This window comes from Sylvia atricapilla, chromosome 5 (genome assembly GCF_009819655.1).
Source record: "Sylvia atricapilla isolate bSylAtr1 chromosome 5, bSylAtr1.pri, whole genome shotgun sequence".
NCBI classification, from domain to species: Eukaryota; Metazoa; Chordata; class Aves; order Passeriformes; family Sylviidae; genus Sylvia; species Sylvia atricapilla.
This window is the reverse complement of record NC_089144.1, coordinates 39375944-39400277: the sequence shown is the minus strand read 5'-3', so window position 1 is coordinate 39400277 and position 24334 is coordinate 39375944. Positions and strand designations below refer to the sequence as shown.

Sequence of the window (24334 nt, the reverse complement as noted above, 5' to 3'; positions counted from 1 at the left end):
CTCTTCACCAAAAGAGAAACTTTCGTCTTCATTTTCTCTATCTGTTTTGATACCACTTTATTATAGGGATACCAATTTTTTTATTGGCTAAAGAGAGAAACCTTGCCTTTTGTCTGCTAGATGTTTAAAAGGGTGTCAGGAAAAATGAAGAATTGGGAATAGAGTGAGAGTTTCTCTTCAATAGGAGAAACAGCTGCATTGTTAACTGGTGTGTTCTGTGCTTTTTCTACGCCTGTCATTGTGCTTCACTGTTATTACCCTTCACAAAAAGGCAGAATTGCATCTATCCAACACATAGCTCCACATCTTTACAATTTCTTGATCCACTTTTAGACATGAACTTCTGGAAGAGGCTCGGAGAAAAGGTTTGCCTTTTGCGCAGTGGGATGGACCAACAGTGGTTGCCTGGCTGGAGGTAGGTATTGGCCATAACTTGAAAATGTGAGTTACATTTGTAGACTGCTTCAGTGTGCTTGTCCTTGCAAATCTTTAAAAGAGACTGTTACAGCCTCTTCCTCTCCCCCTGTGTGCTGTGCCATCAGCACTATGTTGGTTTTGACACTGCATGGTGTAAATTAGAGACTGGAGCTGAAAAAAGTAAGACGGAATTACACAGTGGGATGAGGACCAGAAATGCACTTGAATCCCTTTTCAATCTCTGAATTATTCAGTCTCTAAATGTCTAGGAACTCCACAAATACCTTATGTAGAATGATGTGCTAATTTTAAATAAACATAAAGAATGTGTATCTTTCTGCGTTTTAAAAACATAATGAGAAAAAAAGTGTTCCTCTGACCATTTTCACCTGCAGTGTGAGAGATCCAGATTGAAATCTCCCTGATCTGAAAGGCAGTGCCTTCATATCTGAAATCTCATGTGCAGAGAGCAGTCCTTTATTTGGAGGGGTTTTGAAATCAAGAAGAAAAAAACATTCAGCAGAGCTGTCATCAATTTTGACAAAAGTAATCAATGAATGTTTTAGGTGAAGGAACTACTAAAAAATAACTTACACAGATGCTGAGAGGAGAAGGCAGAAAGTAAAACTGTTCTTATACAAATCCACAGTCCCTTTTACATGACAAGGCTGTAACACTTCAGTGCAGATACAAACTCTTTATTGGCTCAAGGAACAAATGATTATTCCTTACTATACCAAGCATCTCTACCTATTCACAACTTTTCCCCTGCCTCCTGTAGCTATCATCCATTGATCATCAGTTAGACCTTGTAGAGTTTTTCCCTTCAATAGAAAAAAGAGATCCCTCTCCAAACTTTTGACAGAAATATGCTACTGAATAAATGAAAGATGAGAAATGAAAGCAGCAAATGTCCACAAGAATTCTGCTTCATATTGGAAGGTATGCTTCATATGCATCATATTATGCAAATATGCTTCATATTGCTGAAGGTACCTAATGAAAAAGACAAAATGAAAACTGCAGAAAGTCAGTACAAGCATTTGTATATACGATTATATCCTCTTTATCAAAAAATCTCCCTTAACATGGAACAATCCTTATTTTGGACACTACTTTACTTTTTATGTGACTTTTTCATATGAGTTCCGTAACCAGATTTGTATCAGTCAGAAATATTTAGTATTGCACTAAAGGCTGATTTGATGGAGACATGAACATACACAGGTCTATAATTTCTGAATACAAATATCCTCATCTTTCAAGGTGATCTGCAGTTTCAAGCAGGTTTTGACTAGTTAAGTCCTATTCTTTTTCTCTTGATTCTTTTCTGAAAAATAGGATATGCTTCCCAATGTCTAAGAGAGGGGCTGTAAAGAGGAATCAGGATCTATGAAGTTCTTGGGGAATATGATGACGGTAGCACAGGAGAGCTCAAAAGGAAGTTTATGTTGCAGTAGTCAGTGCAGATTGAATATTAATGATAAAAAGAAATGAGGATAGTTTATTCAGTGAGCATCCATGCAGTCAGTCAGCAGATGGACACTGTATGCATTTCATACTCTGCTAAAGAAAAATATGTGTCACTTCAGCTAAAGAATAAAGTAAATATTAAAGGATAACAGGACTCAAACTTAAGAAGTATATTGTGAAATTTTCAAACTTTACAGGGCTTTTCAGCCTTAGCATTTATTCTTGTTGTTTGTAGGTAGCACAGACATAGGTGAGAAATATTTTAAGAATTCTGTGTTTTCTTAATTAATTCTGAAAAAGTGTATTGACCTTGATATCTGATTTCTCTGTCTAGAATGATTTCTGTGTTCTGTTTTTAGATACTTGTCATCTAACATAATTTCCTTCTAGACAGCTATTTTGTTGAGGAATTTACTTATTTTGTTAAATAAATAATTTACCTAATGAGCAGCAAACAGCTTAATCTATTTCTGCAGGGTGAATAACTCCCAGTGCTTATGCTTTTCTGCTCTTCAAGTGCATGTGTGAAAAAAATTAATGTCAAAATAAATAAGGTGATGAAATACATTTTAAAGCTATGCATTGTTTTCTTGTGGCCATTTAAATGCATCTGGGTGTTATCTACATAGTTTTTCGTTTTCTTTTTTTTTTTTCTTTCATGAAACTTTATATTTTGTGACAGTTTTTTGGAATCAGATAATGTTTTTAAGGTTCAGACTAGCATTGGATGGAGGGAAGTGTCCCATCAGTGGGAAGGATTATTCAAACACAATGCAGTCATTTCTCAACCTCTGTGATACTTCAGGACTCAAAGCCTGACTGAGCCTTTTGCAACCTGACAGTCAAGTCTGTTTTCTCTGTGATATAAAAGTGACCTAACACCTGTCTTTTATGGAAATATTTCCCAGATAAGTAAAAACCTCTTAATAACCACACACTTCTTACCCCTACTGTGTCAAGTGAAATGAAAAGAAATTAAAATCTTTTCAGTTCATCACTGCTTTCCAGATTTTTGGTGAATTTCTTAATTTCCTTGGCCTTGTGTCCTCTTAGTAATCCTTTATTACATGGGAAAACAACAACAACAACAACAATAACAACAACAACAACAAGACAACCAGCTAATTCTGATGGCCTATTTTAGATGCACCTACCTTGGTCTTTGTTTTCCATTATGTTATCCCTAAAAACGCAGTGATTATGGCATTCACTGCTTATGTTCTTCAAACAGGCTTTGCTAAGCATAATGTACTTCATCCCATGATTAAAAACCTCACATGTATGTATCCCTGATATGAAATTACCTCTTTTGGGAAAAAAAGAAGTGTAGACACTGACAGTCATATTAATGAGACAGCATAAAATGAGAAAGCTGAAAAAAACAAGAATAATTCACACTCAGTAAATCCTCTTACAAGGAAAGAATAAGTGGTGAAGGAAGGGGCTGATGCTGGCCTGGGCTAGTAAGACTAACACAAGGAGAGGAAAAGCATTTAAGTACATATCTTTATTATAAATCCATAGGTGATGGAGCTGTGCTCACATTTTGCTGCACCTTCTAACCAGTATTCTTAGCTGGGATGTGACACCATACTAGACTGCTACCAAACTTACTGTAAAGTCTGACCCTGACAGGTTGATTATTTGAACTGGGCTGGGTTAATTTCTACTCAGAAAATAAAAGCTGAGAAATGTCAGATTGAGTATACCATGTTAAAAAAGGGAAAGCCATTTTAGTACTAAAGTGAAAAAAATTACTTAATTCCGCCTAGATGATATTTTGTACATAGTAACATTGACTTGGGCCAGTACTTGGTGATTAAAAACCTGGGAAAGGAGTAGACCAGGGGATGGAGGCAGCTCTAAAAGTAATTCAAAGCATGCCTTGCTTTAAACTTCTAATTACAGTAAAAGCAAAAAAAATTCACATGAATCCATGGCAATTTCAAAGGTTCTGAAACAATTGTGTTTTATTAAAGACCATGAGTTCGTAGTCATTTGTGTGTGTTACCATGCTTATTCAGAGTGATAGGTGTCTTAACAATTAATTATTTAATATTGGTTGTTAATTAATTTATTATTAGTGGTCATGACACCAAGTCTGACAGTTTAAAATGCTTTTGGACAATGCTCTTGGCACATATGTGATCCTTGAGGCTGTTCTGTGCAGAGCCAAGAATTGGACTTGATTATCCCAATGAGTCCCTTCCAACTCAGGATATTCTATGACTGTAATTTCATTTGAGAAATGAAGCAGTGCTTTGGATGAAATGTCCTTTCTCTTGACAGCTCTGGCTTGGGATGCCAGCCTGGTATGTCGCTGCCTGCCGTGCCAACGTGAAGAGTGGAGCAATCATGTCTGCTTTGTCTGACACTGAGATTCAAAGAGAAATTGGAATCAGCAATCCTCTTCATCGCCTAAAACTCCGATTGGCCATCCAGGAGATGGTATCACTGACAAGTCCATCAGCACCTCCAACATCCAGAACAGTGAGTCCTGTTCAGCTAACTTTTTTTCCCCACTTCACCCTACAGGAGTCTGCAGAAAAACCTTTGTAGTACCAGAATGGCTCTATATCATACACTTCACAATCAGTGAGAACTGTCTAATAAAGACTCAGAACTACCTGTTCATCACTTGCTTGATTGTTGATTGCTGATTTTTTTGCTTTGATCAGATATTCTTATTTTTTTTAAGTCATTGTTTTGATTATCCTTGATGTTATCCAAATCAATATGGAGCATCCTATTTGTAATTTTGTCTAAATTTTTGCCTTTCTCTTCCTTCAAATCATCTGTAGCAGCCTAATCAGATTGAATTTCTCTTGTTTGTTTGTTCTCTTTCTTTATCTCTTTTTTGGGGGTAGAGGGGAGGCAGGTGTTGGGAGAGGTTATGTAGGAACACAGCTCTTTTGAGTCTTTTTCCCATTCCTCCTTTCAAATGTTTTCTAATATAAGTCAGCTGGCTTTAGGTTCTTCATGCTTTTAAGAGAAACAGTGCTTGGAAGTGTGAGGGGAGCATCGGCAAAGCAGAAGTGGAACCTGTGCATTCAGCGAGGAAGGAAGAAATAGCGTCGGCAGAAAGGAGGGAAGCAACTAAGGATACACAGAAATACATGTCCGAAAGGAAAGGGGCAAGGAAATAGATCAGGGAAAGTAAGAATGGATGTGCTATATATAAAAAGCAGGAAAAATTGGCCAAACTGATGAACAGAAGAAAAAAGACAAAAAGAAACAAGATAACAAAAGGAAGTTTTAAATGCTGATTGGTATGGCAATGGTAGAAGCATATGCTGATGATAATTGCAATGATAGAAGCAATGGAGACTAACAAAAAAGAGGCTTGATCAGATGGCAAACAAAGCATAGGAGTGAAGGACAAAGACTACTACTCAAGTAGTATAGCTCAGATTTCTGCTAGCAAGGCAATAGTAATGATAATGTTAATTATATTTTATAATATGTTGTCTTCATTAAATTTGTGGAGAATCTTCTGGTGGAAATTAGAATTCAGATATCTTTGTGAGGTACCTGATCCACTGAGCTACATGAGCAACTGGGCAACAGCATTAATATTACTATTGATTGCCCTTTTATCTGCATGTTGCTCATGTTCTTTAAATATTGTAGTTTACTGATACTTTCTTCCCTGAAAATAGTTTTCTTTGTCATTATTATGGTAATATTATGAATTCTAATGGATTTTACCAAAGTAAAGCAGTAAAGACTCAATATGATGTTTGAATTACTACACAAAATTAATTTTCATTTTAAAAGCATAAGAAGATATTTCAAAGCATAAAATCATTTACACTTATGAAGTCAGAGAATATTAGCATCAAGCTAGAAGAAACATTGGGAATACTTTTGCCTTGTTTTTTTTTTTCATTCTGCCTGAGTAACTGTCTGCACACAAAGCTGCCCTGCCCTGGAATGTGCATTTCTAAGTCCCAATGTTTCTGCTTCCCCTCTTTCTCAGCAAAGGAGTTAATTTATCTCAGGTCTTTAGAAAACAGTACACATCCATGCTCCCTCCCTGACTCTCCTCACTGTACTAGTAATCATTTGATGAAAAACAATGGGATGAGGATGAATAATTTTAGAAGTGAATTATCTTGACATTTTTGATTTACAGAAACATGGTAGAAGTATTCATTATTTAGATTACAATATGGGCATGTGATTTGTGCAGAATATTTAGGCTGGAAAATCTCTGGGAGTTGAAGCTTACCTCGGCACAGAGCTGTGAGCTAAACGTTTGCCACTTGTTTATGAAATGCAGCTTTAATTATTATTCTTTGCTTTGTGGCAGTGCTCTGCTGGATTTCATCCATCAGTTCTAGTTGTAATACTCCATCACATCTGTTCAGAAGCCACTAATGAAAGATGCAAACCAAGTTGTCTAAAGTTGTCTCTAGTTGCAGCTTGGTAGAGGCAAGAACGTGGTTGTGCTGATGGTGATGCGCTGTTAACTTACAGTGGTGCTGCCTTTCTTCTTTACCACTGCTTACCTAATGTGGATCCCACCTGCCTTCCTGTGGGCCTTGTCTGTAGCCCTCAGGCAATGTTTGGGTGACCCATGAAGAAATGGAAAATCTTGCTGCTCCAGCTAAAACGGTTAGTCATTCCACTTCCACTTAAAATGGTTTCAGTGCTCAAAAGAGAATAGGCCTGTTCTGGTTTAACACAGATGCCATATCTTCTGTAGGATGCTTCCCAAAGTATGTCATTAGACAGTTGCAGAGAGTAATGAAATTGAATTAAAAGAAGAGTTACATAATCTTTCAGAAAAGAAATTTACAAATGGTGTTGCCATCACAAAAATTGTTTGACCCTAAAACCAGTACTGGACTTTTAGAGTATATAATAGTTTCAGTGCCACTGTGAAACCTCATTTAATGAAATGAAATTGTCACAGTTACAGGTGCAACATTTCCCCTGTAATCTGCTCGCTCTTCTTCTAAAGAGTGTTTTGTATTTGATGACATAGAAAGAAATAAGAAAAGGCCTGAGAATGGTGTCTTACATAACTTTATGTTTTCAATGCTGAATCTTTCTTGTCCATGCTTGGTTATTCATGATCTTTGATTTCAGGTGCATGGAGAGTATAATTTATTTATTGATTTTTGTCAAACCTCTCCCTTAACACTAAAGTAAGACCATTTTTTTTTTTCCAATTTGGAATACATGTTATTTTAGGTTTTGGTTGTTAGCATTATATTATAACAACTCCATAAAGGTGCTTATAAAACACAATGCAATGTTCCAATGAGATCTCTTACAAAAATCGTCTTCAGTTTGGCAAACTTTATAGTCAGCCCAACCCATAAATCCATAAAATCCATAAAACTAACTTTTGATGCAATAAGGAATTATTTCTTCAAAGTTTATGCGTCTTATAGTATTTAAAGTTTTGACATCATCAGTAAGGAAGCCAATTCTTATCACTATTTTTATTTAAACTGAGCTCATTTCCAATTTTATTAGTGTTGAAAAAGATGAATGCAAATACAACAGCACTGAACTGATAAGAAGTATGGTTGATTCTGTTTAACTGGCCAGCCAGAAAAATATAATTTTTCCATTAAAAATGTTATGTAAAAAGCTCCTTTACAATATATTCTCAAGAAGACAGCTTTTTATTGTGAATGTTTCAAAATCAAACTAGAAACAAAACCTACATCACTAATGCCCAAATTTTAAAGTAAATGTTTTTTAATTGTGAAACTGTGAAGACTGTTTAAATGATGCTGTAAAAATTCACCAAGATATAATGATTTTCTCTCTTGAAAACTTAGCTACATTTCATAGTTTTGGTGTCATAATTTTTCAGGTAGTTTAACACAGGGAATTACCACTGGCCAGAGTTACTTGTGCACTTTAGGTGTATATTTTCATTAACATGCATATGAAAATCACATATTTTTATAACTAATTTTTATTGTCTTTTTACCTGCTTTACTAATTGCTTCCTGCTGATAATACAGAAAGAGTCTGAAGAAGGCAGTTGGGCTCAGGTATGATCTTTCACATTACTTTTTTATACTGAAAGTTAATAATAATGTAATTGGGTGCATCAGTATGCATATGGAATATGCAGTATGGAATATAATAGTCACAGGATGTCAATGATTGAATTATGATTTACATAGTTCTTCTCAAAGAACATATTCTCTGGACAATTTTGTTAGGTAAAGCAGAAAGACGTACATATGTGTTGAATATTTTTCACGAAAGAAATTACTACATTCCAGAGACATATTCTATCTCCCATTTAAAACTTTGTTAAGTGCTTTAGAGAGTAAGTATTTTCTTAATTTTTCAGAACAGGACAATTAAATATACTATAAATTTGAGAGCTAACTTTTCTAAAATTACACCGAATTTTCTTTTTATAACAATTGTATAAGTCACACCCAAGTACCAGTCTACAAATAGTATTGTATAATTTAGTAAGAACTGTCAATTAGCTACATTTTTAATTTTTTTTCTCACTAATATATGCATGCTTACATAATCTTGCTATCTTTACTGACTACATTCCTTTTCTCTTCAAAATCTCACAAAAATGAGACATAAGGGGAGTCTATTTTCCCTCATAGATCATATATCCATCTGGCTTTGTGTTAGTTTAGGTTAGTTTCTAGGAGGAATCTGGTTTGCTCCTTTCATGATTAATTTCTTGAGCTCTAAATTTGATGGATTTAGGTTTTAAACTGTTCACAGATGAAAATATCTCATTTAAATGTAAGCTTGAGTGCCAAACAACTGAAATTAACTTTTAGTTTCTAAAGGACTTGAGGTGTGTAGCCATTAAGTGTCCTTGGGTCCTATTTATATACCCAGATATATATAAATTCTTCTCCCCAGAAACAGTAACAAGGCTCAGTGGATTCCCTGGAGCCATGTTTGTATTGCCAGTTCACAGTTCAGGGTTTGCCTGGCATAAATATTCTAGAAGGTCAATTGAAAGCAAGTAAGATTATGAAACACACGTTTTGATTGTGCAATAAGTTTGTTTGCACTTAAAACTCAAAATTGAAAAAAAAAATCCTTAAAACTTTTATAGGAAAACAAGATACAACAGGTAAAACTGGTATCCATAACAAATATCTCACAGTGGCTCCCTCTTCCAATGTTAAAACAAAGCCAAACAAGAATTACTATTTTTTAATCATAATTCTTTTCTTTTAGACATATTTTGTTTTCAGTCTGTAGTGCAGTCTTGAACAAGCTCAAGAATTGCTTTCCCCTCTCCATCTCCTTCTTTCTGTAGACCCTGGCTTATGGTGATATGAACCATGAATGGATAGGTAACGAGTGGCTCCCCAGTCTGGGTTTACCTCAGTACCGAAGTTATTTTATGGAATGCCTGGTAGATGCAAGGATGTTAGACCACCTGACAAAGAAAGACCTGCGTGTGCACCTAAAAATGGTGGATAGTTTTCATCGGTATGTTGGCATAAAGACTACATCTATAAAAATGCTTATGTGTCTGCTCTATTGCTCAGTGCTGCACAGAACAAAAAACACTTTCTGTTGTTTTGATGTGGAAGAACATACAGAAAAGAGAGGTCTGACTGTGAGAAATCTGAATTGAGAAAGATTCCTTTAGTAATACCAACCACATTGCAATTATGTCTCTCAAAACCAAGATACTGGTACTGGATAAATTTCATAATGAGCAAGGAACCATTAATATATCAAAAGACTCTTGACAATACAGAAACAGTAATAATTTAAGTGGTGTGAAGTATCAGAAAGTGTTAGACTAAGCTTCAAAGCCCTGAGATCTCATAATAATGAAAAGCTATTGTGTGTAGCACATAAAAGCTGTTAACAGTACAAGCAATTTGACAGTTGTTGGGTTACCTAGGGATATAGCTAGGAAGCTAAATTGGAAATATGGAAATAAAGGCATTTAAATTTTAGCAAGAATGAGGTTTATGTGACAAGAAATGGATTTCTTTTTAATACACTGTCTGATTTGTCACTTTTTTAAAGCCTGATTTGACAAAACATTTCACGGCTCACAAGGGCTGACCTTTTCTGAATACTACTTTTAATGCTTTGGGTTTCTTACGCTAAAACAGTATTCAAACATACTCATTTTGGTTTTTTCCATTTCATTCCTGAAGTCTGTGGAGTTTTTTTACTGGGTTTGCTCTCCCCTCTGCTCTAAGATTTCCTACATGGTTGCTATGAAACATGTCATATGAAGTGCAGGAAATACATCCTATATATGTTCCTATCTTCAAAATATCTTTATTAACTCTGTAAATGTTTCTCTTTAAATAACAGAACAAGCTTGCAGTATGGAATCATGTGTTTAAAGAGGCTGAATTATGATAGAAAAGAACTGGAAAAGCGAAGAGAAATGAGTCAGCATGAAATAAAAGGTGATATTTCCTGGGAATGTTTCTTCTTTTGAAGCATGACACTGTTAACCCATTGTCATGCCATTTTAGCAAAGCATTTAAGCATGTGCTTTAAGCAAAACTAACATAAGTCCATCTTTCTTCAGAAAAAATCCTATCTGTTTTAATTAGGCACATTTAAGTACTTTGCTAAATTGGGACTGTAATTCTGAATGGTGGTTTGACACATACATTCTTCTAAATTGAATTTTGGGTATGGATCTTATCTGAATCTCTTTCAGGCTCAGAAGCACAAGGCCAAACAGTGTGCAGCCCAGTAGGATGTGCTGGGGGCAACACGAAATAATAGGAGCACTCAGGACCTTAACACTATACTCCAGCTTTTGAAAACCCTTGCCTTTGATTACTTACGTCAGAATATATCATAGAAAATGCTGCTTGGAGGGGCGACCACTGAGGCAGTTGATTGGTACCTAAGAATAGTTCCTAACAACACTGGCCTTATTAGATTTCACAGCTGATTCTGAAGATTTTTTTTTTTTTTTTTTTTTTTTTTTTTTTTTTTTTTTTTTTTTTTTTTTTTTTTTTTTTTTTTTTTTTTGCAAAGCTCTCTAGAGTAGCTGCAGGCTCACTGCATGGCTCTTTTTATGTATAACAATTTGGGTGGCTGGGTTTTTCCAACTATCAGAAATGAATCCTTTGATTCTTTTGAACTTTTCCAGCTCTAGTGACTACAGCAGTTAGCAATTCTCAAGCACAATGCTGATTAGAAGAGCTAAAGAAAAGCTGAAGGGCTACAGTGACAGTGTGCACTTGCTCAAGGCAGATGATGGCATGTACTAATGCAAAGACTTTGCCTTGGATGTGCAGGCATCAGTGCCAGTCAGCCCAAGTGGGTCTAGCTGGAGACTGACATGGGGGAATTGGATATAGGTCTCAAATTCTGGTGTCCTGCTAGGACAAGGGTAATTCATAGCCTCCTTCACCTTGTCATGCCTTGGCCATGGTGGGAATTCATTAATACCAGGTGGGATTTGGTGTCTGCCTGCTACCGTGTTTCAGCTGATCCTGCCCCCAAAAAGCAAGATGCTTTCAGCCAGGCAATGGAGAAATCCTGCTCCCAGAACAGCCACAGTAGCTGGATTTGTAAAGGTTCACTTAGTAAAGAAAACTCAATACTATGTCTCCCACTTACAACAATAAAGATCAGTATAAGTAACTTTTTTTCTTTTAATCTTACAGGCAAAGCAGGACACTTTTTCAGAATAGCCAAATCCTCAAAAATACTCAAAACAATTTTCCTAGCTCATTTTGTTGCCTCAGATTTCTGTACTAAAAACAGTTTCTCTCTAAAATTGTGAACTAATCTTTTACTTTATGGCATGTCAGTATATAAGTGCTGACACTACTCCCGAAATGTTTAATACAAAACTCCCAAGTGAAGCCTTGAGGAATAGGTATTTCTCCTGTGCCTTTGCACTGTAAAATCCTGCCTACAAATTGAAAAGATATATATAGGAAGTGGGAGGAATTGCGTTCTGGAGACCCCCTCTGGAAGCAGATTTCTCCTTTGGAAACATTATTTCTTGAAGATAATCACATAGAGTTTTTGAATAGGAGGTGCTAAAGCTGTATGAATTCATCATGTATGAAATAAAGCAGTAAGACATCCACACTGCATGCACAGCTACACACACACACCTGTAAAATTTGGAAGTTATCAAGGATCAGGAGAATGACGTAGTGTTATGTCCTTACAGATGTGCTGGTATGGAGCAATGATCGAGTGATACGCTGGATACAAGCTATTGGCCTCCGAGAATATGCAAATAATATTCTAGAAAGTGGTGTACATGGTTCACTTATAGCACTGGATGAAAACTTTGACTACAGCAGTTTAGCTTTATTATTACAGATTCCAACACAAAACACACAGGCAAGTGTGCTTATGCTACTTCTGGTTAATCTGTACCCATTATTACCTTTTATTTGTCTTCAACCATTTTAATTGTTTACTTTGGTATCTCTAGGCACGGCAGATCCTTGAGAGAGAATACAACAACCTTTTAGCACTAGGAACTGAAAGACGACTTGAGGAAGTAATTAATTTTATTTTCAGTATTTATAAAACTATCACAGTAAAACATTAAAATTAAATTGAATGCATGAAGACATGTTAATTTTCACATGGTTAAAAAGAGTCAGTTACAGCGTAAAAAAAAAAAATTAGGAATATTCATCCAGCTTTTTAAAGTAACCTCAGTTTGGCTACATATTTGTGTCATCTTGGATGCTAAATTTAACACTGCACTCTTACCTTAAGATGAACATTTTCCAGAGAGGAAACATGCAAATGGAGTGAAAGTTTTGCTGGCCAGAGCAGGTGGTGGGGGATGTGTTTGGATGGGATGCCTGCACAGTCTATTCTTTAGGAACTTACACTTTTTAATAATAAAGAAAAAAAAGTAGATTTTTGGTTTGTTCTTTATTGTTTTTCTTCTTCAAAGTTTATCAACGTTAACAGATTAACAATATTAACAGAGTGTGATTTGGGGCAGTTATCTAGATTTGAAGAATTTAAAATCCAACTACGGAAATTATTTATCTTAACATAAGAGTCCAGTGCAAAAATGTTTAAGTCTTGGACTTCTGCACATGAAGAGAAATAAAACTTTTAAGGGCTTGCTGAAAAGTCCTTAAGGCCTATTAATGCATTCAGGCGCCTGTGAATTCTGTGCATGCACATGAGTGTTTAATCCTTTTTTAGTACTTTATGTAAGCCTCCTAATACAACAACAAACCACTTTATGTCACTGTGTAAGAAAGATCTATTTTAGCAGAACTTTCTGTAGGAAATTCTATAATAAACCCCTTGACTATATCGAGCCAAAGATTTTAAGAAGAGTTTTCCACCCCAGCATTTAATATTTCTAAAGCTTTGACTTCTACAAGCACGTCTCAAACACATTACACTGACTGTATTGCAGTACAGCAGAGCAGGGCAGTTGTTATGGAATATGTCTGGCAGTGGTAGCGATAGCACACAGCAGGATAGTTACTCAAAAAATTTCATTTTGCTTGATCAAACACAACTGTGTGTTGACAGAGCGACGACAAGAACTTCAGGCGCGGCCCATCGTGGCGGCGGCAGTTCCCTCCCCGCGAGGTCCATGGGATCAGCATGATGCCGGGCGCATCGGAAACGCTGCCGGCCGGCTTCCGCCTCACCACCACCTCAGGGCAGTCGCGCAAGATGGCCAGCGACGGTAGGGGCTCCTTCCTGCACTGCCTCGTGGAACGCACGAGGCCTGTCCTGGCATGCCAAATTGACTTATAGTGCACGTCTGTCTCGCACCACAACAACTGTGTTCATTTAACTAGGATGAAGTGAGTCTGGGACAGCTGAATTAGGGAATGGAAAAGCACTGACATGGCATATTATCCATTTTTTCAGGCTTGCTTCTGACCGACAGTGTTTATCTAAAATACAAAAGTACCCCCAATGGCCATCTCACTATCCTACATCTGTAAAGCAAACAATCAGAAAGGCAGGAATTAATTTACTAACTTTCAACTGAGATTGAATGTAATATCTAAGCAATTTTTTGACCCTATTAGCCTCTCTAGCAGGTGGAATGTGTTCTAGAGAGTGCAGTTAGAAAGGGCTATCATCTTACTTTTCCTATCTTACTTTTCCTATCTTACTTTGAAACTGAATAGCCTAGCCTTGACCATCAAATAACTGAAGATGCTAACAGTCACCAGCAGATGAGTAGTTAGCAAATGCTGAAATTCAGTCTCTAATTGAGTTACTATATACCAGTCTTAATTTTCTCTGGAAATCTTTTGATTTCCAAAAGATGCACTAACTCAGAAATGAGTGGAAAATTAGCAAGCAAATTGGAAGTAAAGTTTTACTTATTTAAGTTTTACTTATTTTTAAGTAAAACTTAAAAATCATTGTAAGAGAGGAGGCAGAAGAAAGAAATCCCACCATAGCTATTCCTTCTGGTATGTGGAAAATAAAGCCAAGTATACCTGCCTGAAGTTCTGAGAAATATTAGTACACAGACTGCGTCATTTAAAATACTGCCATTTATGTCATCATGATAGGATTTAGATGTACAAATGGACTTATCTCAAAGTAATTTAATACAGTGACTTGTAGAGATCACATCCTGTAACTTGATAATGAACCTGCTATGACAGTATTGCCACCTAAATTCCATTAAAGCCATCCAAATTGCATTAAAGTTTCTCACCTTTAACAACAATACTTTATAGTTGCAGTTACAGATGGAATAATTGACTGGATTATGTCACTGAATTCCACTGACTCCTAGTTTCCATGGCATATCCATAGCCCACATTGCTGTAGTATATAAGAACCTTATAAACATTAATGGATTTCATCTTCTAGTCATGATATGATGTAGAATATGATATTCCCATTTTACAGATGGAACTAAGGCACAAGGCAGATTTAATGATTTACTTGACATCTTCCAGACAGTTAATTCTTGAGCAGGGTATACTGAACTCAGTAGACTTAAAGGGAAGTAAATTTGAAGGTGTCTATCTTCATCCAGGATTTGGCTTCCTATCTCCCAGCAGTAAGAACGCAATTTAAACAGCATGATAGGTAAGAGCATTAGGACGTACAACAAAATAAAGACAAAAACTGAGTTTTAAACTGCATTCACTTTAGACAGATTCCAACAGTACATCAGCCATTACAGAGTGCTGAGTTTTGAACTAGACCATGCTCAGATAACAGAGAAAGCCACAGAGCAATTTAACAGCCACCCTTCCAGTGGTAGACAGACTGGTATATTTTACTGATGATTCTAAAGAGGTTCTGGTTTGTTTCCTTTTTTTTCTCCTTCCTAATTTGCAGTTGCTTCATCACGACTGCAGAGGTTAGACAGCTCAACAGTTCGCACATACTCATGCTGACAAGGCCTAGCAAAGAAGCCAGCACTGAATTGTTGTGAGTATTCTGTAAAGGCCATCATGAAAGCTCTTCATATCTCTGAACTACACCCCACATTATCCAAGCACAAACCAGCATGGAGCAGAGGACATAACTAAGGACTCCCTAGGGTGGTCATTTGGTCATGACAACAGTGTTAAGCTCCGTCCAGAGGATGCTAGCAACCATAGTTTGGCGAGAAGGCAAAGGGAATTAACTTTATGAGAGCTTGAAAGACTTCTAATAGGAGCTGCAATGTGGAGCAACACTAGTGAAGCAGAAGAAATTTACTTGGGTTTTTTGGTTTTTTTCTAAAGCTAGGGCTCAATTTGGAACATCAGGTAGCTGCGTCAAGTTAGAACAAGACTTACCCACACAGAAAATATTGAAAATTTATCTATTATAGAGATTCATGCACTTCTCAGATCATTCAGAATTGACAAAGAAAGGATAATCTGAGCTGGATGCAACTTTGGATCAAATTTGGAATTGGAGTTAATGTTAAATTTTTCACCGTATATCTTTCAAGTGTGGCTATGAATATCACAGAGTCGCTGTTCCAGAGTTCTGTGGAAATACAGTTTTCTATTTTATCCCAGATTTTGGAAAAAATATCCACCTGATAAGTACTTACATCAATATAGCACCATTTTATGCTAGTATTTTCTCAGTTAAACAATGCTAGTATTTTCTCAGTTAAACAATTTCCATTTAGTTACTTGGGAGCTGTAGAATAGGCAAGGCAGCTGTAAAAAATGTTTGAATATTACCAAAACCTCATCAGGCATCAAACATGCTTCAATAGCTGTTGAATATTGTAGGCAAGACATGCAAGGATCTGCAAGCAAGTTGTTGGTTTTTTGTTTTGATTCCCAAGACGGAGACAGACTTGGGGCCATTGAGATTTTACTAACTCTGTGTAGGTTCAAAATGTTAGGAATAGCAAATGTTATCAGTGGGAAAAGTAAATTCCTCAGGATCCTCCTAATGACATGGGCCTTACTTCATATATCTTCAAAAGATTGCAAGAGTATAAAACCTTACTCTTAGTAAAAAAGGGAACTTTTTGAGCTACCCCTGAAAAAATAAGCTTGGGGGGGCTGTGGTTATTTGTTGGTTTGGTTTTTGTTTGGTTTTTCTGAAAAACCAAAGTTTAGCAGCTGACTCTACAAAGATGATGATGAAGCACATAAACTGTAGAAATCTTTTTATGTTATGCATGTATAGATTCAAGTATGGTATTGTATCAGTAAAGTCAGTGACAGGACTCTTACAGGGTTCAGTGGTAAAACTGAAGGCAGAGATATGAACCTTTTCTCCTATGTGCTTCAGAATTGCAATTTTGGAAGCAATAAAGCATGACCAAGAAGTTCAAACACCAAGCGATCCGTTAGGCCAGCAGTAATGGGCCAGGCACTTGACGTGAGGCTTGAAGAGTGCAACAAAGGCAGAAATGGAAAACTGATATGCTAACAAAAACTAATTAAAGATTATCCAAGCCATTTATTCCCACTATATTAAAAATTATCTAAAAAGTAGCAAAGCACAAACAAAAGTAAGGTAGCAGACTTTTCTGGCACTATATATGTATGGAAGACATGTATTTCGAGCAAAAATATGTATTTATAAAGTTGTACAAGCTATACAAGTTAACTTCAACTTCTATTGGAGTATTAGTAGCATTTCAAGTATCAGTGGTATGTATCACATCAGTATTTGCTGCTTGTCCACTGTTCTGCCAATTACATCCTGATCTTAAATTCTTGAGTGGTCTATAAGGATATTAAATTTACATCTACATTGTAAAGGCTAATATATGAGGTCAACGGATGGTAATATACTACTGTTTCTCTTCTCACTTACATATACTCCTTTTAGAGAAGGAACAAGATGGTGTGAACTACAACTTTAGTATATGCATCTTCTGTAAGGGCAATTTTAAAATGCCATGCAGGTTAGAAACCAAAAAGCAAGTTGAAGTTATTTTGAATTCCAGTACATTATATTGAAAATTGAAACAACACACCCCCTACCAAAAAAACCCCACAAACCCATGCAGGGGAAATAATTCCTTCACTATTATATAAACTTGCAAACTCAAACAAGTTACCTGCAACTCAACAATGAATGCATAAACAGAAACCACCCATAGAGGGGGATGTCAGATTGAAGGGCAACAGAATAGTTTTCAGAATTTTTTCAGCACACTTCCTGAGTAACAGATTCTTCATGGAAGGAGCTGATTGATACTTGGACAAAAGGGAAGACTATTCATTATAGCATGCCTCCTGAAATTTTTCAGATCCAGCTTAGACTGAGACCCAGGCTTTTGTAACACCTTGCCTAGGCTACATTAGCAACTGCGATACTCTGGTGAAGTATCTGCATGCACAGAACCAGGAACTAAGCAGCAGAGGGGAGGGATAGCTGGACAAGCTTCCACACAATAGTGAGATCAGGGAGTTTTTATATAGTAAAAAGAGCAGGCCTAAAAGAAAGTGGCAAACAGATTGCATGTGGAACAAATGCAGATGGTCTGTGGTCACAGCCGGCTGCAGATTCTTGCTTTCTGCTACTCTTATGAGAGTAAGAGACATTCTCTTACAGACATTGTCAAAGGCTTGTATTTCAAAACAGTTAATGCTAACAACATCAGTTTGGTACAACCTTCCAGTATCTTTATAGTGTTTCTTCACAGCAGCTGTGTCCCATTCACATACTTTGAAACTGCCTTTCAGGTGGGTTTTTTTGAACATTTGTTGAAACCACAATGAGCTGCCAGAAACCAGGAGCAACATTTATATAAGCATACTCTGCACAGGCCTGCTTTAGTGTACTTGATATCAGAAATTTCAGACCAATTAAGGCTGCTGGTGCTGGCCATTTAATGTTGCAAAGAAATTTATTACAGAGCACATGGGACCCAGCAATCTTCCTGCTGTGGTGGCTAGATGTGGTGGCCCAGCTGAGCAGCTGAAATGTCTTCACACAGCTAATGGATTTGGCACTCACATAATCTGAGCTTTCCCAACATTTTTAACTTCTAAAACATTTGCCATTGCCAAGTCAGAAGGGTCATTCAGGACAGACTTCTTGCCACAGGCTGAAGCAATAGAACATTTTACTTTAACTTTTATATTCTAATGAAATGCTAAAGGAGATTTGGCAAAATCAAGTTATGTACTTTACAAAACCTCTCTGGAACCCTTTATTGGTGAGGACAAATGGAGAAGCAGAGTTTAAAAAATATGTAAATTATAATCTGGAAACAGCTGGTCTATAGCAAAGAAACCGTCAGGGTGAAAAAGGTAAATGCTGTCAAGCTGCAGTGAACTAGGAAGAACCACAAAGTATATCAAAGAACATCAGTAAGGTCTGTTTACTGAAAATGTGTGTTTCAGGCAAAGGTCTTCATATGCAGGAAACTAATCACAGTGCTGAACCAAAATAAACAGGAAAACAACTGTAAAATGAACATAAACAGCAGTCTGTGTTGACTGAGGACAGTTACTAAAAAATAAAAATGAATTATTAGTAAATTTGTGTTGCACATCTAAAATTAAACAAATGCATGCCTCCCATGAATATTCAAAACCCATGTTTTAGTAACTTAGTTACTAAACTACTTACTGAGTGCTGTATTTTCTGTTGTCATTGCACTTTAGATTGAATTAGAATCACAGAATCTTACTAATTATTGTTTATTTTTTTCTCTTAGATGTCATCTCTTTCTTCTACTTTACCTGAAGTGCACTACCACTACTTAGGAAAAGAGCATTAAAACTCTCTGCAAGAACAGGTTAATAGGGAAGAGAACACATAAGGTTCATCATACAAACAAACAGATATGATGTTCCTTTCATGTATTTGGTTAGTTTAAAACAAGAACAAAAAATATCTAAATAACTAAAAAAACCCAAAAAAACCCCCAAACCACAGAAAAACAAAACAATCTCTCCCTTTTCTCTCAGCATCTCTGTCATCAAAAATTTGACAGTAGTGCACATCCAAAGCTTTTATCAAATGAAGCCACTCATCTTTACATTGTTACATCTGTTTTATTGTAAAATACTAGACATTTACGTATTTACTGTGTATGTATTTCTTTTAAAATGTGTAAGTCTTATGTAAATGGATATAAATATGATTTTTTAAAAATAAAATCTATGGTACATGGGGTCTCAGTGCAAACATTTGACAATACAGTGTCAATAATACTGTTTGTATCTTTCCATTCCACCATTTTTACAGTTTTTGGATTGTAACAGTCAAATGAATATGTTTAGCAGAGTTAGAAGCTTCAACATGTTCCTACTGAGAAAAATCTGTCAATATTTTAAGCTGAACATCTGCCTCTGATGATGTATAACAGAATGACATAACCTGGAACTGAAGCCAAAAAGGACCTCTAAAGACAAAATGGAAATGTTAGATACCTACAGAGAAGCACCGTGATGGCTCATCTCTTAAAAACAAACAAATCCAGAAGAACTATTTATAAAAAAATAAAAAGCAATTTAATAAAACATGATTTGTACAAAAAAACCAAAAACTTTCTTCTATGTTACCTGCGGACCAAGAGGAATCTTGCTTTACCAAGATCTACCTTTTTGTTCCAGGATCTTCAAACACCAGCCAGCATTGGAAAAGTAAATCTAATATTTGCATAGAATCAGATTCTTGTTTCCAGATATATTCAGCAGAGAAAGAAAAGAGAAGCCAACCCCCACCATTTCTTCATCCTAACAGGGCATTAGACAGGCTCCTGTCTAACGTCATGCTTTTAGTCAAGATGGCCTTGCTGAGACTTCACAGAAGTCAGTTTTATCAGAGGAAATAACTGAAAGACAGAGTGATTAATATATAGTGTATAAAAGTTTAGAAGAGCAACTATTACCTGCTGTGGCTTTATTTGGTGGTGTTATTGTTGTTTATTCTTTGTTTAAATGGGAAGTTTCAAAGTAAGACCTACTTAATAGTCATTTACCTATTTGCTATTTTTCTGCTGCTTGATCTTAGCTCAAAACCTGTCTTTTAGTTATTTCTTTTAGCAGTTTGATCTGCAATGTTTGCACGTACATAAACATTTGTTTTGTCTATTTTTATTTGGCAAACTTCGGTCAATCAGATGGTGAAAGATTTTTCTCCCCCGATGTCAATAAAAAAGAGAATTCAGTGCTATCTGTGTTCATAAATCTATTAAGTTTGGTATGTAGTAGCATTAAGTTTGGAAAGCAGATGCTTCTCACAGCCAAGCCTAAGTACATTTTGGCACTAGCAGGGATGAGTTACAATGGAGCTACTGGTGAGTATCTGCCACGAGAGGGAGCACAGATCTTGCTGATGGGTGCAAAGTGCTGGCAGGGTATAGCAGACAACTGCAGAAAGTCAAGGTTCTTGTACTCACAGTTCCTTGGACTTGACCAACATTCTTCTCCTCCCTCCGCCTCCTTTTGGAATATTTTATTGCAGAATGTCACAAAGTAAAGCAATGCAAGCACTGTCACTGCCACTGTCAGTGGCAGCATTATCGTATGAATACATGTTCCCTCACAAACACCAACTCTTGTTTTGCAGAATTCCTTTTGCAGCCCACACTAAAACTTAGAGGGCAAAGGGGAATGAAGTGTGTTGTGGAAAAGAATGAGCCAGATACTATGACCAGTGTGGAAGTTATCCTGCCCCAGGAGTACAGCACCTACAAATTATGTATTTCACAGTGGAATAAAACAGACTAGAAGAAATTTAAAACTGTATTATTGTGACTTCAGTTTTGATTTAAGGATAACATACCAAGTCTCCTAATTCATCCCTGTCTCTCTCACACAAGGTGAAGCTACCCATTATAGCTAGAAACTGTGGTTATGCTAAATGTTGCCTACTTGGCTCCAACCCTTTCAGTACACTAAGAATAATTACTACATCTGCCTCTTCCAGCCAAAATTCAGTGGCTCACTGACCATTCAAATCTACCCACTTGCTGCTTCTCTCTAAAAAAACATTAAGAAAATGACTGCTGTTCTACACCTTGTTAAACGGGCTTGTTCTTCTTGATGGTCTACTCTCGGGTTCTGGTTCTCTCACCCGAGATTCAGGTGGTTTAGAGTCTTTTGCCCTCTGAAGGCCCTGAGCCAGATGCGAGAAAGAAGTGGTCTTCAAGGTCATGTTTTTCAAGGTTTCCCATGTTGTTTATTATTTGTTATCTTACAATGCTCTCTGTGCCCAGTTGAGATCTGAACAGCTGTGAGGACACGAGGTGACTCCCCCCGCGGTGGGATGTCGCAGCCCCTTAATACAGAAGATTATGTATCACTTATTTGCTATTATGTGCCAATGCCTATCACCTATATTAAAGCGGTCAACTCAACTCTGACCCAAGCTCCTTAAACTACTTTGTGCCACCATCACATCAAAAGATGGAGACCAAGGGAGAAAAAGAACAACCCAGGGTACCGCCCTAAATCTTGTTCCCCATGCACCTATATTCTAAAAATCCAAGACTACACAATGTTCCACCCGGTGATAAACTACACTACTGTCTGTCACACCTTTGTGGTTTGTAATTCTTCTCTCAGCTGGAAGCTGTTCCCATGGACTGAGGTCAAACGCAGTGTCCTCCTGGGCTCTGTGCCAGGGTCTACAACCCCTCTGTACAGATCTTAAATCCCCCGCATGGATCTCAAACCCCCCTGTACAGATCTCAAACCCTCTTGCTTGGGTCCCAGACCTCCCTGCCAAGGACTGTGACCTTCCAGGGCATCCCTCTGGATGCCCTGGACTCCAACATTATACCCAGGTTGCTGGGCAGCAGCAGAGCCTTGTACAAGGTAACTGCTTCTCTCTTTTTTGAGTTTGGCTAAGACAAAGCATTCTGCAATTGCAGTTCCTTAGCAAAAGGCTCCTCTGGAAAGCAAAAGTAATGGCCATGAAACAACAATTTTCCCACACTGTACTGCTGCAATAAGGTGCCTTTCTTTTTCTGGGTTTTCTGAATGTTGATGCATAAAACATCTGGCATTCTGGAATTCCAGAATTCTCCATATTACCCGTATAGTGAGCACACCTGAATGCTCAATCCTCTTTTAAAATACAAGTCTTGATCTGAAATTACTCCTACCAAAATAGAAAGAAAAAAAAAAAAAAAAACCATAAAATTTTTGTTTAAAAAGAGAACATTAAAACAAGCAAACAAAAAAACAGCTCAGGCTTCTTCAGTAAACAGAAGTTACTACAAATATTTTTGTCATGGAGACACCTATGTTACCTATTGAAGCTCTTCATAAACAGTTCAGAGGAATGATAATTGTTTCTTGATAATATAACTGTAAATCTATAGCCCTTCAGAAAGGTAAGTGCATGCCTAAATATCTATTACTAATGCTGTTAGGGGTTTTGTGGGGTTTTTTTCACCTCCTTAAAAGAACAGATGCAAACTAGAAAGCAGTTTACCTTTCCTTACAAATGGAGAAACTGGTGTAGAAGCATGAGCTATCATTGGGAAAATTATGCAAGATCTAGGAAATTAATTCTCTTCTCCGACATGCATTCCAGAGAAAAAATCTCCTACAGAGAGATTTTGCTCTCACTAATTAGTTCCCCTCCCCTGCTCTTGTAATTGCAGGATGGGTGCAGCCAAGGCAAGGACAGCAAACATACACAACAATGTCTCACCTTCAATCGTAAAAGTAACAGCCACACACCTTGTGAATGTACCACAGTTTCTCTGTGGTAAGACCCTTACAGCGTTTCACTGATTCTAGAAAAACCATGCCACTGACGACTCCCAAGAATTCCCTCTTGCTCTGCAACTGTTCAGCACAAGTTGCTAAGTTGTAGCATTGTGAAAAGGACAAAGTTACTAACTGCAAGTCAGTCTGTTATTTGGCGTGGGCCTCCTGTTAAAGCCTTAGTACTCGAATAATTCATCCAGAAGAAAATAATATCTTAAACTAACTGCCACTTCTATAAGAAGTACTTCAAGAAAGTTGTAAGGACATCTCTGAAGAGCAAAATTATTCCCTTTTAAATCTCCAACCTGTATATTTAGCATACCTACCATAAAGCATCATTAGCCTTTACTCAGTCTTTGCATGTTTTATTTCCGGTTTAGGTTGTGATTTTCAACCAAAGCGAATAGCTGAGAGGGAGGAGGGTATCTTATATAAGGATTTGGCAAGAAACAAGGTCAGGACAGGCTCAAACTGGACTGGTTTAGCATGACTGTGTGACCCAGTTCAACATGACTGGCCCAGCTCTCTGCAGTCCTGAGTAAAAGAAAACCAACATGGGCATTTGATTTAGTTCTTATGTAACTGGTAGAGCTCACCAACTCCACAAAAGTGTCACAGGCACAAGGCATCACCAGGCTATGGTTCATATTAAGTGGAACCTTTTAGCTCCTACATCAATCTGTTGGTTTATTTCAACACTTTACAGGGATATCGTCCTTATCTCTATCCACCACAGTAACAGTATTTCTGGACCCTTCCAAGGACCTCTCTCATACAACAACAGCATCTGGATTTGTCTGTTACTTACTGTTTCTTTGGAAAGTACAGCTGAATTTGATCAACTTCTCTGCTTTTATACTTTTCTGGGAGCACATGTTTTTAAAAGGACTTTTATATTTATTGTTCAATTAAATACCTGCAGTTTGAGAAGCAATGTATGTAAAAAGTTTCTTCTCAATCCCCTGGCTTGTTGAGAACACTGTAATGAGTCTGAAATGACCTATAAAGTCCAGAATGGGCAGCTTAATATCCATATTTGCTCAATTTCTTTGTTACATGTAGCTCAGCCTAAAATGTTTAACTATAGCAGCAAAAGCACATTCTGGTTGTCCTTATCATAAGACATACAAACAAAAAAAAATTACAGAAAATGCAAAGGGTAAATGCCCACCTTTATTTAATATAAATGGGGTTTTCTGAATATGACTGTGGAAAAATCAAGATTTTCACAGATTTAAAAGCCAGAAATTATTTATCATTTTACAAAAAAGACTCTTCAGAAAGTTATTGAGTAAAAATAATTATAGAAATCTAATTTATAGCAGAAAGACTTAGGAAAATAAAGAAAATGGAATCAAGAGAAA

General features: G+C 36.8%; 1 protein-coding gene across 2 annotated transcripts in view; it reads left to right on the top strand.

Annotated features, from left to right (window-relative positions):
- PPFIA2 (PTPRF interacting protein alpha 2) overlaps positions 1-20421 on the top strand; it is a 145226-nt gene extending 124805 nt beyond the window's left edge. For both annotated transcript variants that reach the window (XM_066319228.1, XM_066319229.1), the window contains 11 exons: positions 334-415; positions 4180-4380; positions 6445-6507; positions 7878-7907; positions 9167-9342; positions 10192-10289; positions 12029-12204; positions 12299-12367; positions 13375-13534; positions 15166-15258; positions 18959-20421. In XM_066319228.1, coding sequence (XP_066175325.1) covers positions 334-415; positions 4180-4380; positions 6445-6507; positions 7878-7907; positions 9167-9342; positions 10192-10289; positions 12029-12204; positions 12299-12367; positions 13375-13534; positions 15166-15224 — 1114 coding nt within the window. In that variant the 3' untranslated portion in view covers positions 15225-15258; positions 18959-20421. The remainder of the gene's footprint in view (positions 1-333; positions 416-4179; positions 4381-6444; positions 6508-7877; positions 7908-9166; positions 9343-10191; positions 10290-12028; positions 12205-12298; positions 12368-13374; positions 13535-15165; positions 15259-18958) is intronic.
- The last annotated feature ends 3913 nt before the right edge of the window (positions 20422-24334 follow it).